The following is a 13,003-nucleotide window of genomic DNA, read 5'->3' as shown; positions in this document are numbered from 1 at the left end:
AATGTTGTTGAGGGCTGTGGCAGGCTGCCCAGGGCAGGGGTGAAGTTCCACAGGTGTGGTGCTGAGGGACATGATTTAGTGGGGACCTGGCAGTGCTGGGGTAATGGTTGGACTGGATGGCCTCAAATGTATTCTCCAAACAAAATTATCATGATTGCTGACAGGTCAGACCTCACTCACAGCCCAAGTCCTGGTGGCTGCCCATGAACCTCCTCACTAACGAGGGGCAATGTGGCAGCTCAGCTCCAGGCACCCATGGGGCAAATTTCACTCACAGAGTCAATAAGCCCTCTTTCTCTGTGGCCAAGGGTAAACATGCTGTGCTCAAACACGTGCTGGGCCTCTGGCATCCCTGCTTGGTTTATACCATCACCTTGATTTTGCAAGTCCCAAGTAGCTTAAAATATTATCTCTGGGAACCTCCCAACATAAGCACGGAAGGCTCCGTGCTCAGGACTGTCCCTGTGCTCTGTCAGCTCCCTCGTCATCACCTCTGGGCTCGGCCAGCAGCTCCCAGCAGGCTCCGGTTTGACCCATTCCCCACCAATGGCAGCTCTGCCCCCATTCCAGAGCTGGACGCTCCCCAGCGCCGGGGGGTCACCCACCTTAGCCTGTTTTTCAGGGTGCTGACCTCCCTGCTCAGGCCCTCGTTGGCCTCCGTGGCGTCGTCCAGCTCCCGCTGCAGCTTCCGGCGGGAGGCGTTGGCACGCGTGGCTTCTTCCTCCGCCTCCTCCAGCTGCCGCTTCAGCTGCTTCATCCTGGCATTGGCCTTTTCCATCTGAAAATCCCAATCCGGGCGCTGAGCTGCAGCCACGTGACTGGGGGGTGAAACACCCCGACTGCCCCGGCTGGAGATGAACCATCAGCCCCCCTTGCAGACTCCAGCTGGGACTCCTGGAAGCCCTGCAGAGATCCTGGGTCTGGGAGACCAGGAAGGGTCACAGAGCATCACAGCAGAGCTCTGACTGCTGGGAACCACTCTGGTGGTAGAGTTATCAAGACCTGGGTCTTCTCATTTAAAAAAGAATGCTTCTTAACACTTCTAGAGGGTCTAGAGCACAAGTCCTGTAAAGAGCAACTGAGGGACATGGGGGTGCTGAGCCTGGAGCAAAGGAGGCTCAGGGGAGACCTTCTGGCTCTGCACAGCTCCCTGACAGGAGGCTGGAGCCAGGTGGGGGTCGGGCTCTTCTCCCAGGGAACAAGGGACAGGACAAGAGGAAAGGGCCTCAAGTTGCCCCAGGGGAGGTTGAGGTTGGCCCTGAGGAACAATTTCTTCCCCTTGAGGGTTGTGGAGTGCTGTCCAGGCTGCCCAGGGCAGTGGTGGAGTCCCCATCCCTGGAGGGGTTTCCAAGCTGCGGAGACGTGGTGCTGAGGGACGTGGGTTAGTGGGGACCTGGCAATGCTAGGGTGATGGCTGGACTTGATCTTAAAGGTCTCTTCCAACTGCAATGATTTGATGACTCTATGAACAAGCTCTTTCTACTCCAGGAATGGTTTTATTCACCTTCTCTGAGAAACAGGCCTGAGAAGCTAAGCCCTTCCACCTACCTGCTCCTTGTACTGGTCTGCGTGTCGACGTTCATCCTCCACCTGCATGAAGACCTCTTTCAATTTCTTCTCAGTACGGCGGACCAGTTTGTTGGCAGCTGCTCTCTCCCTGCAATAACCAAATGCCACATTTATTTTGTCCCAGTGCTTGAAGGCTGGGAACAGAAGACGTGCCCTTTCTGAAAGGCCTGCCAGTGTCAGCAGAACCAGCTGGGGTTTGGCGTGCTGGTGGTTGGCTGGGATGCAGCTTTGGAAGCACCAAAGCAGTGTTGGAGCAATTGGAGTGTGGTGTGCAGGCTGAGGAGGGTAAGAAGGTTCTTCTTCACAACAAGCTGAGCAGAGCAGCTCTAATGCTACTGCCAGCCAGAAACATGGGCCTCCCGCAGAGCTAAAAGCACAAAAGAGCAGAGCTGGGGTTTCTGGGAGGAACTAGCTAAAAGGCTAATAAAATACCTAGAGGAGCAAGATGGCAAGGCCAGGAAGGCAGAGCTCTCTGCAGAATGACTTCTGCAGGGCACAGGACTCATCTCAACTAACTTAAGCTGTCACCCGTAAGCTGCTTCCTCTATCCAGAGACCAGGTGTCTCAAGGGGAAGTTTCACCGTGTCTCAAGAAGCTTTTGCAGCACCTCGTGGATCCTGGGACTACAGTAAAAAAGTTCACCTGCTTCACTCAGAGTTATCTCAGCAGCTTAAGCTACAGAGCAAATAGACTCTGCAGCTTCAACCCCTGGTACTTTACAGCTGTCCTGTTGAGGTGTCCCCTCCAACAGCAGTTTCCAGATAAGCCCCAGTGCCTCTGCTGTAAGCTCTCACCTCAGCCCTACAAGAATTTAAGGCAGGAAGGTTTCACACGTTCACCTGACAGAGCAAACACAGGGCTTTTTTTCCCTTACTTGGCTTCCTGCTCAAGCTGCTCTTCTAGCTGGACAATCTTGGCTTCTAGAGTCGAAATTGTTGCCTTGAACTTGGACTTGACAGACCCCTCCAGCTCCTGCAGCTTGGCTTTCAGCTCTTTGTTCTGCCTCTCCAGCTGCTGCCGCGCGTTCTCGCTCTTCTGGGCAGCACTCCTCTCCCCAGCGAGCTCCGAGTTGAGTGTGTCCACCTTCCAGAGGAGAACAGCAGAAGGTCACTCGGTGCTGTTCAGAGCCTCCACTGAACTGCAGGGTGTGCCCCGAGCTGACCCCCGGCACTGCCCCCCCGGCTCACCTGCAGCGTGGTCTTTCGGAAGCGCTCGTTGAGAAGCTCCATGTTGCTCTGCTCTTCCTCCAGCTCCTCCTCCAGCTGAGCAATGCGAGCTTCCAGCCGGCGCTTCTCATCCAGCAGCGCTGACCTAGAAAGGAGATATTTGGGTCAAGGCACCTTCAGATCTGATACCAACCCAACAGCTACTTTGCTTCGGTTACTTCAGGCACAGCCAGCTCCCACGAGAAGCTACGGTGCCAGCAGTCCCCTTTGCAACAGCAAGGAAGCTTTATCATGAAGACAGGTCAATACAGAATTGAACTAGAGCTGCTGGTGCCTGAAGTTCTTGAGATGCACAACTAATACACTTGATGACTCACTTTCCTGAAGCACTGTTTGCAATCTCATCAGCCAGCTCGTCCCTTTCCTGCTCAGCGTGACGACGGGCTCTTTCAGACGCAGCAAACTCCTGGGGAGGTGGAGAAGACTCATTACAGCACTAGGAACCTCAAAACTTCTGCAAATAATTTAGCCTTCTAATAACTTCTGGGAGCTGCTGTGAAGCGTGATATCCCTGAGGTCTTTTAACAGATCAGCAGAAGCAACAGCTGTGGAAACTAGCAGGATGCATCATCTTGCTATTTCCCCCCCTTAACTGCTGTGTGACTACAATGGAATCACTTTCCCCTGTCCCTGAAGTGTTCTTTGCACAAAGGGAGAAAAAAAAAAAAATAGCTGTGAAGATCAGTAATACTCAAGCCCTAAAGAGCAGGAGGAAACCATTCTGCCACGTGCTCCAACAAACACTTTTGGTGTAAGGTGGCCACTAAATCAAGCAAATTTTTCAGGTTCTTACAGACTACGTGGCCTAGATGCAATAGAAAATAAGAGCTGTAGCACAATAGTATAAACGGCACCAAATCTCTCATTAGAGAACACATTAAGTGGCAGAAACACCCAAGAGTTCACCAAGAAGGACAAATAAATGCACTGCAAGTGCCAGACAGAGAAGTTTGAAGCACACACAAGACTGACATGGGGAAGCTCCAGTCAGTTGTAGGTTATCTGTAAAGGCTTGGACAGTAAAGTGTAGTGAATTCTGAGTGACTGCTTCAGACTTTGGTCTGCAGCTAACACAGGACATCACGAGGCAGCCTCTCACAGCAGGCAACTGCTGATGTTGGACCTTGGGGATATAAGGGGAGATGTGACACACAGCAAGACTTACGAGCTCTTACATAAATTGCCAACAACAAGGGAGCACCTGCCCATAGGAGAACAGGATGAGGCCCTGGGAGGGCAGGGTGATCAATCTCCGTAGATGAAACATTCTCCTGAGGCTCTGGTTCCTTGTTTTTTATGTATTGCAAAAAATCAGTTTTAGTACTGACACTGCAGCACACCTTTCAGACCCTCAAACCAGCTTAAAATGTCAGTGAGGCCTCAAATCTGTTCAGGCAGTAGCAAAGCTTCCTTTCTGCCCAGGTAGAGAAATGAGGTCTGGGTTACTAGAAAGATTCTTACAAAGCTGTAAGAAGTTCAGTGGTGACCTGGGGCAGGGGGAAGTGAAAGTTCTGGCTCCAGTTTCTCTGTCTAACTCACTAGATTACTTTGTATTTCTTTTTTACTCTCTGGTCTTTGCCATACTTGAGCAATAAAAATAAATTTCTTAGATTTCAGACTCACCTCTTGGAGCTGGAGTATTTCTGCTTCGAGACCTTTGAGCTTCTTTTCACTCTCTTTGGACTGTGCAAAGATCTCATCTCTGGATGCACGGGCTTCCTCCAGCTCCCGCTGGTAGTCCTTCATCTGAGCCTGTGGTTGGAAAGCCAGGGAAGGGAAAAGCCATGCTGCATTAGGACAACCACAAGATTTGGTAGTAGTTCTGAAGCATTTTGGCCCTTAAGAGGCAAGACCTTGCTCCCAAAGTGGCTTCATTCCACTTCAATGTGTTCAATGTATTCCACTGTATCAAATCAGTTCTGATTTTCATAGTAAAACTTCATCTTCCCATCTTCCCATCACTCAATTCCATGTCAGAAATATCACCTTAGAAGACTTCACCAAATTTATCTGGTATATGTCTTGTAGGAAAAAACTAATACAGAGCTACTCAATTACATCTGTCATGAAACTCACGGGGAGGCAAAGCTCTTGGAAACACCTGGAAAAGATTTACTTAAATTGACTAAAAAGCCAAGTGTGCAAGGTAAGAAACTGTTCTCAGAGCAGAAGTTCCACCATGCTCCATTTTGCTCACCTAGAAGCACAGGCTCACACCTCCCTTTGACACTTAACACAGATTGAGATCTCACTCTGCACAAGGTTGACTTGAGATGTTAAGAGTGAGAAAGTTAGAGAAACTCCATTGACCTGGAGCTCTGGAACAGCACCAGCCTTGAGATGACTTATTTAAGGTGCTGGTATGGAGCACACAGAGCTGAGGATGAGCTCTCCAGCTGCCCTGTCCTTGTGGAAGGGAGGAGTGGGGCACTGCTTGGCACTGAAAAAATTTGGCAGAACTAAACTACCAAATGCGGAATATTTTTCTGGGAACAGAAAATGAATCCTTGACACAAGGAGTGTTTTTTTTTTTTTCTTGCCAAATTAAAAAGAATGGGCATCTTGGAGCTTTTTAAAAGCAACTAAAACTTACTCGTCCTTTTTCTCTGCAGTGTTTTTGGCTGAAAACGCCTTAAAAAGTTCAACAACTGGAGAAAGTAGCAAGCAGCAAGAGCCGGGCTCACATCACTGAATTCAAAGACACAACCAACCATAAGTGTTACAAATACAGCCTAGAAATGCTCAGGAAGTCCTTCTGCAAAGCACTGAAAGAAAACGATGACGACTGAACAGGAGTGCCAGGGGGATGATCCTAACCCTTCACCAACAAACAGATGAGAGGAGTTTGGGGCAGGGGTTAAGCTCAGGCCAGATGCCCTGTGACCTGTGTCAGCACAGTTGAGGCTGATCCTCCTTTGGCCTTCAAGCTAGGAATGTATTTGCTGAAAAGCAACACCTTTGACAGACTGCCAGGAGCAGAGAGCAGCTCTATGACCAGCGGTGCCTACCTGGAGCTTACGGAGCTGTTTGATTGCTTCATCTCGAGCCTTGTTAGCAGCTTCTATCTGACCCTCCAGATCTTTCAGATCCATCTCCATTTTCTTCTTGGCTGCCACAGCAAGAGCCCTCTGCTTACGCTCGTCCTCCAGCTCTGCCTCCAGCTCTCGTACCTGCAGGATCGAGGTGATGAACAGGCTCAGACCCAGGAACAGAACAAACAAAACCCAAATAAAATGGTCGCTGACTCCAAAAGGCCTTTGAATTAACAGGACTCAGACAGAGAAGACCACAGAACACAGGCTACGTGGGAATATGCTGCAGATGGCAAAACTAAACCCACAAATTGGAAGCAGGCATCTCTGAACGGACACCAAGGAGAAGGAAGACAGTAACTCAGCATCAGGAGCACTTCCACTTCAGCTGTTCAGCTGCTTCATGGTCAGCTCCTTGCCCAGCACATCAATCTGCACTCAGGTGCATCTTCAGGGCAGATGTCACTAACTCTGATTGGACCACTAAGAGGAAAATAACAAGTAGAATCATCTCATTTTCTCAAGGAAAAAAAAAAATTCCCTGGAAACAGTTGTGCCACTAAAAGATGGAGACCAACAGCTTGTTCTCCAAAACAAAACAGAAGGATCTAAGCAGCAAACCAGCACGAACTAAGCCAAGCTTACAGGAAAATAAAACTGAGCCAGAAATGCCACAGGTTGCCAAAAGGAAAGAACCTGTTTTGGTTTGGAGCAATATTCCTCCACCACGAGCTCTTGTCAATAATAGATAATAGCAGCTCTGCATTGCAGTGAACTTCAAAAGCCCCCCCAGGCCTTTTATCTGAGGGACCTCTATGCTGGTGAGTCTAAGTAATTCTACATTTTCTGTGCTTGTGATAAATCCTGAAATATGGGGTGTTTTTTCCTCAAAGCTTAATGTTAACTTAGAACCATTTTCTCTTACACGTATGAAATTTTAAAGGCATTTCTTGAGTCTCCTCTGACATGCTTTGTGTTATGAGAATTCTCAAGCCTGGCAAATCTGGAATCTTTGCCACTCTTTTCCTTTAGGGTACTGTTGACTTAATGACAGCCTTTCAGTCCACCTCAGCATCCATGGACATGCAAATCAAATAGGATGGGTTTGAAAGTCCAAATAACATACCCTGCCCTTGAAATACACCCATGCAGCAAGAGCCAAACCTCTGCTGGCACCTTGAGTGTGTCTGAAGGACCACTAGCAGCAGACTAACATTAAATGGTTGACTGTGGTCAGCCCTCAACAAGACCTGTTCTGCTGCTTGTGAAGATCAGCGCTTGGCATTTCTATAGAATGGGACCTTTAGGCAAAGAGTTTTATTTTTTTGGTAGCAAGTTTTTACCAAAGCCACAGGGCTTTGATGAGAGCTCCTCACATGTTTCACACTATGAAGGGCAGTAAACAGTCATACCTGTTTAACCAGCATCCTCTTTTTCTCTTCATTCTGTTCATCTCTGGCTTGCAGATCTCTCTCAAACTGGGCTTTCATAGCTTGCATGTTCACCTCCAAACGAAGCTTAGCATCTTCTGTGGCCTGCAGTTCATCTTCCAGTTCCTCCAGTTGAGTCCTCATCTCTTCAACCTGCTGCTCTAAAGTTCTCTTTGACTTCTCCAGTTCATGGACCTAAGCCACAAACATTGATCAGACCCTCTCCTTCAAGGATCTCCACATCAGCAGTTATTAACAGCAACATAAGACATCCTATGAACTTGGTACACTATGTTCGGTGATGCTCTGAATTGACAACGATCTCCAAGTCTGTATTAAGAGAACCCAACAACCATCTGTGCAGATGGTTGGAGAGAGGAGCTGCGCAATGTCATGGAGAAAAAACAGACAAGCTCTCAACTCCAGCACAGGTGCCACTAGTCACTTGGCCAGCAGCTTCTGCTCTCCAGGTCTTCACATCTTTTGAAGAGATCTGATATTCATAAAGACCCCCCCTTACTCTGAGCATTAATTTCTCCAGATTTTTGGGGTATAGAGCAGCTTCAGAAAGCTCTATTTTTATGTCAAATAGACTTCTCTAGCCAGGGAGCTTTCTTGTGTTATTCCCCATGAGGTATGTGACACAACAGGGTGTGGAAATGTACTTACATTTTTGCCCACATCATCTTTTGAGCTCATTAAGTCTTCCATATCTGTACGCAACTGTTTGTTCTGTCTCTCAAATTCTTCCTTAGCTTCTAGGGCTTCTTCCAAAGCCCGAGCCAGAGACAGTGCCTTGGTTTCCTTCTCCCTTGCCTCTGCTTCAGCACGATCTCTTTCCTCGGCGTATCTGGCAGAGATGTTCTTTTCTTCTGCCAGCATCTGAACATAAGAAACAATTAATCTACTTCCTAAATTCTATATTCAGGATCTTCCTGCCTCAGGTGTTTTGGTCAATGAAGTGGTTAATGCTCTATGTTTAATTTGCCTTCAGAAGCTCTCTAGTCTCTCTGTGTATATCAAAGTGCTACTAAGAGAACAGCTACAGCTACTCTGGGATGAGGAAAGCAAATTACTGAACAAGATTAAATAAGTTTTATTTTCATCTTTCAGTCTTCATATCCTTTCTTGGTTTATCCTGAGGTATTACAATAATACTCTTTTGTTCCAACATAATTTCCTTTATATATACAAAGAGCTCATTACTTGATCTAGCAAGACTTGAAGCTGGTGTTTAGCTCCTAAGTGACAAGTTACTCTTAAAGGCCTAGCTGCTCACAAGAGATTTATCAATAACCAGAGTACTCCAGTCAGACCCTTTGTTATACAGGGCTCATTCCTACAGTGATGAGATAAAATGCCATTTAAAAAAGTCAAAGAAAGCAGCAAGATGACAGGAAAGCAGACTACCTGATCAAACTTCTTCTGCTTTTTCTCCAAGTTCGAAACAATCTGGCGCTGGTGATCCAGATCCACCATCAAGTCATCCAGCTCCTGCTGCAGGCGGTTCTTGGTCTTTTCCAGTTTGTCATAAGCTATTGCCTTCTCCTCTAGGCGTTGGCTTAAGGACTCCATGTCCTTCAATAATTTCTTCTTATTTTCCTCCAAGCCTTCAATGGTTCCCAAGTCATCATCTACCTTTTTCTTAGCTTCAGCCAACTGAAATTTAATAGAAGAAAATAACATTCCTTAGTGCACCACAGGAAGGGAAGAGACATCAGGTCCAAAACACAAAACCAGAACTAGATGCTACTGCTAAAGAAGCACAAGAATTGTGAGCTAGCAGCAGACTAAGAAGGGGAAAGTCCGGCCCTTGTCCTCATCATTACTGCAATGGAGCAGAAGCATGGGAGCCTTTATGCCAAGATCTGGTCTGGCACACATGCAAATGATGTGACATTGTTCTGAGAAGTTTGGGCCAACTCAGCTCACCTGGAACGTGTAGGCCTCACAAAAGTCCTGCCATTTACAGCAGCTTACCTGTGACTGCAAGGCCAGCATCTGTTTCTCCAAATTCTTTCTGGCCTCCTCTTCCTCTTCCTGCTGCTCTTGCAGGTTGTTCTTCTCCTCTTCCAGCTGCCTAATCCTACTGCTCAGGTTGAGTTTCTGGCGGGTTTCTTCCTGGAGCAGCTCCTGTTACACAAACAGGCACATTCAGAGCTCAGTTTGGTTCACAGTGTGTTTCCTGTGGCCATGGGTCCCACCCTCCATTACCCCCTATGGAGTTCCAGGTTTGATTGGTTTTCTCACAGCATGGTTGTACAAGGACACGTTTATGAAAACATCTGTAATTTGGGTATCAAAAAGGCACTGATCACTCATTCTGAGCACACTTACACCTTTATAAAGCAGATTTCTGATCAGGGAATCCATGCCACTGTCTGATCTAGAAGTTAATCATGATACTTTTCCATCTTTAAAGGGACAAGCACAAAGTCACCTTGGAAATTTAGTTTTCTTCTTTCAGACAATCATACAGAATACTTATTTCAAACCACCTGAGAAGAATAGATAGCAGCAAACCCAGCGATGGCAGCATGGTTCTACGTTTTGCTGCATTGCTTAAATATAAAAGTCAGTTTAAAGTAACTTGTCATCTGGCAGTGGAAACTTCTGCCAGGATGGGAACTAATGAAAGGTGTAGCCACCACCTCCACTCCCCCATTCTGTTCCTCACAGACCTCTCCAATTGTGACTGACATTAATTCTTATCTCCCGGAGAAACTTAGATATAAAAGAGAAACTGAAAGGCTACAGTCTATCAAGTAGAGAACCGTAGCTAATAAAAAACTGGCTCCATATGTAGCTGAGCCATCATCATACATCCCATTTCACCAGCCTTTGATAGGAAATGTGGCTTCTATCCAAGGGACTTTCCACACCATGGATGAAAGTGGAACTTCTGTTATGAACTGCAGCGAGAAACAAAGGTTCAGTGTGGAGCCCAGGCTTCATGCACACACACCTGGGTATCCTGGAGCTGGGATTCCAAACTAGCCACATCCTTGGCAAACTTGATGCCTTTCTTCTCAGCTTCCTCCAAGAGACTGGAGATGTTATCCAACTCGTTCTGCAAAGCAAGCAGTCTAAAGGTAAGGGCGTGTGGCTGACCCACGCCAAAGCCCACATCCCCCTGGGAGCTGGGACTGCAGAACACAAAACCTCCACAGACCCCAAGACAATAGATCCCAACAGAGAGAGACAGGAAGCTAAAAATACTGAGGTTTGGCTAGAAACATCAAGTTGGATGTCAGTGTTGATGGTCCGTGGTCCAACACAAGGAGTTAAGCGTGCCGTTTAGCAGAGCACATCATTCCAGTATCTGCATTCACACCTAAAAGCTATTTTTAATTATAGGACTATGTATTTATGGGACCATTCCCTCAGGGATTATCAGCTGGGTTTAAAGCACCACAGCCAAGGCTACTGCCAGGTGCCAATTCGTGCTGTTTTAGCTTTGCTACTTTTCTATACAGTGAGAGATTGCCTGAAAACTTCCTCCAAAAAGAGCTGGACCATTCCCTTCCTGAAGTACTTCAGCTTTATTTATCCGAGGTATTTGTTGCTCTTGTTTAAAAGTCAGCCCTGTCTGCGTTTTGCCTGTTTTCTCCATTTCCCAGAAAAATGGGTCTTTACTTGCAGTCCTCATCTGCCAAGCTCCCAGCTCTGACACACAAAAGGAAGCTGGTGGTCACCACCAACCAGTACAGTCTTGCTCACACCTACAAGTGAACCCAGCAGAATCCACTCAAATCCATATCCAAGCAAAAAACCTGGGGGGCAGCTGTCGGCAGCTTGACTGTGCAGAGCCTCCTTCAGGAGTTTGACTCCAGGATGGGAAGTCATGTACTTAAAAGCCACTATAATTGTCACATAGCCCAGAAAATTCTGGATTCATGTCATGGTTGCCCAGCTATCTCCACCTGAAGCATGTCACCACCTTCAGGTCACTTTTCAGGTTCCTTAGGTAACATGACAGCGCATGGGTGAGGTCACCTCTCATGTCAACTACATGCCCAGCTCCTGCAGACCCAAAGTCACTTCTCCCAGCCGTTTCTGCATGTGGTCAAGACTTAGTCTCTTGCCTATTTTTCAGCAGTTTAGGACTTCCATGCAACTTTACCTGCAGCTTGTTAGCTTTCTCTGCCAGCTCCACCCTCAGTCTCTCGCCTTCCGTGACCTTAGCCGTGAGCTCCTGGACCTGAGCATCAAGCTTCTTCCTCTTATGCTCAGACTCTGCCTTCACCTGCTGCAGCACCTTCACTTCACAGGCTAACTCCTTGTTGTCAGACTCTAGGCCTTGCTTGTTTTTTTCAAGATTTGCCTTGAACTAGGAAAGACAAAAGGAAAGAAATTCAACACTTCATTACGCATGAATAAAGTCTCCTGCTAAAAGACACAGTCCAGCAAATCAGGTTGACAAGTTCAAAAACAAAACAAGTGCTCAGCAAGTTCCAAGTCGGGAGCGTTTAAACTGCTGCCTGAAACATTCTGTGTACTCAGCCAAAGACTAAGTTCAGGCAAGTTATTCTGCTCCCAGATATCACAGGTAACAAGGGAGGATCAGAAGATACTTCTAGGAATGCAACAAGATCTAGGATGCCAGAGCTGTAAAAGGGCTGTTTGAGTAACTGCAAGTGGGAAGGAATGTGCCCATTAACAGATCAGCATGGCTCATCTCACAGAAATAAAAGGAAAGATACCAGCTAAAGCTGCCCTGATTTTAGCAGGCACAGCAGCCTGGAAGCACATAACAAAGCTCTTTTCACCACTGCACTGACATTTGTCAAAAACCTTCTTGAACGAGTATTAATTAGCATAAGGGATGTTGAAGTGCTGTTCCTACTGTGTCACCAGAACTGCCAGCACCTTATGGCAGGACCTTTGTTTAAGATTGCAGGGTATTTCTTCATCTTTTCACACTCTTACTGAGACTATTTAACAAATAAGAAGCAGGAGATATGTACAAGAACTTCAGGTGAATAAACTGATTTCCACCACCTTCAACTACCACATTTCTCACTTCATTTAAAATACTAGGGAAGCTTGTGATGTATTCCCTTCTTAGAAATAGCACTGCACCGTATGAACTGGCTACACATACATTTGTGAATGACACAAACTACAATTTCACAAACTAAAGATACTTCATTTTTGGCAGTGTTGGAATATTTCTACTTTTGAACATGACACTCTAAGCTACACCAGTAGGAACCATGCTACCCAGGAGTGGCTTCTCCTGCCTGTGCTGGAGTTGGTCAGCAGAAGACACCTGAATACTGGTCTGCAAGCTGGGAAGACACTCCATGGACATCTAGCACTGGAGAGCACAGTGCAAGTGTGAAGTTGAGAGTGGCTGGAAGAATTTTTACACTACCTGGGCTCACAGTTTGTTATTTGTGAGTGCTGACCTTACAGTTACTTGATTTGGGAGCATGCTGCAGCTCACTCATGCAGGATGCTGCTTTTCACCAAATAAGCACATGGACTGCTGAAGAGTTCCTCCAGAAGTCCTACATGATTTATCTCTAGGTATGCTGATTCCACTCTCAGACAGATGCCAACACTGTCTGATAGTTGCAATATATTCAAACCAGCATGACATATTTGATTGAGGAGCAATTGTTAGGCACATACAGAGGACAACTAAGCTCTACAGACATCAGTGGAAGGGACCACATCACTTATGGTACTTAAAGAAAGTTCAGAGGCAGAAAAGTTGTTTGTTTTTTTTTTTTTTTTTCTC

The 13,003-nt window shown here is 46.7% G+C and overlaps 1 protein-coding gene across 4 annotated transcripts in view; it reads right to left on the bottom strand.

Annotated features, from left to right (window-relative positions):
* MYH10 (myosin, heavy chain 10, non-muscle) overlaps nucleotides 1-13,003 on the bottom strand; it is a 101,233-nt gene that overhangs the window by 738 nt on the left and 87,492 nt on the right. For all 4 annotated transcript variants that reach the window (XM_008943085.1, XM_008943087.1, XM_008943086.1 and 1 more), the window contains 13 exons: nucleotides 11,381-11,587; nucleotides 10,223-10,327; nucleotides 9,238-9,390; nucleotides 8,668-8,916; nucleotides 7,927-8,139; nucleotides 7,240-7,452; nucleotides 5,804-5,965; nucleotides 4,419-4,547; nucleotides 3,113-3,201; nucleotides 2,757-2,880; nucleotides 2,444-2,652; nucleotides 1,549-1,657; nucleotides 606-778 (listed from right to left, as the gene is read on the bottom strand). In XM_008943085.1, the coding sequence (XP_008941333.1) occupies nucleotides 606-778; nucleotides 1,549-1,657; nucleotides 2,444-2,652; nucleotides 2,757-2,880; nucleotides 3,113-3,201; nucleotides 4,419-4,547; nucleotides 5,804-5,965; nucleotides 7,240-7,452; nucleotides 7,927-8,139; nucleotides 8,668-8,916; nucleotides 9,238-9,390; nucleotides 10,223-10,327; nucleotides 11,381-11,587 (2,135 nt within the window). The remainder of the gene's footprint in view (nucleotides 1-605; nucleotides 779-1,548; nucleotides 1,658-2,443; nucleotides 2,653-2,756; nucleotides 2,881-3,112; nucleotides 3,202-4,418; nucleotides 4,548-5,803; nucleotides 5,966-7,239; nucleotides 7,453-7,926; nucleotides 8,140-8,667; nucleotides 8,917-9,237; nucleotides 9,391-10,222; nucleotides 10,328-11,380; nucleotides 11,588-13,003) is intronic.

The sequence above is a fragment of the Merops nubicus genome, unplaced genomic scaffold (genome assembly GCF_000691845.1).
Source record: "Merops nubicus isolate BGI_N331 unplaced genomic scaffold, ASM69184v1 scaffold16826, whole genome shotgun sequence".
Lineage (NCBI taxonomy): Eukaryota > Metazoa > Chordata > Aves > Coraciiformes > Meropidae > Merops > Merops nubicus.
The sequence above is the reverse complement of the archived record's forward strand: the minus strand, read 5'-3'. Positions and strand labels throughout refer to the sequence as shown.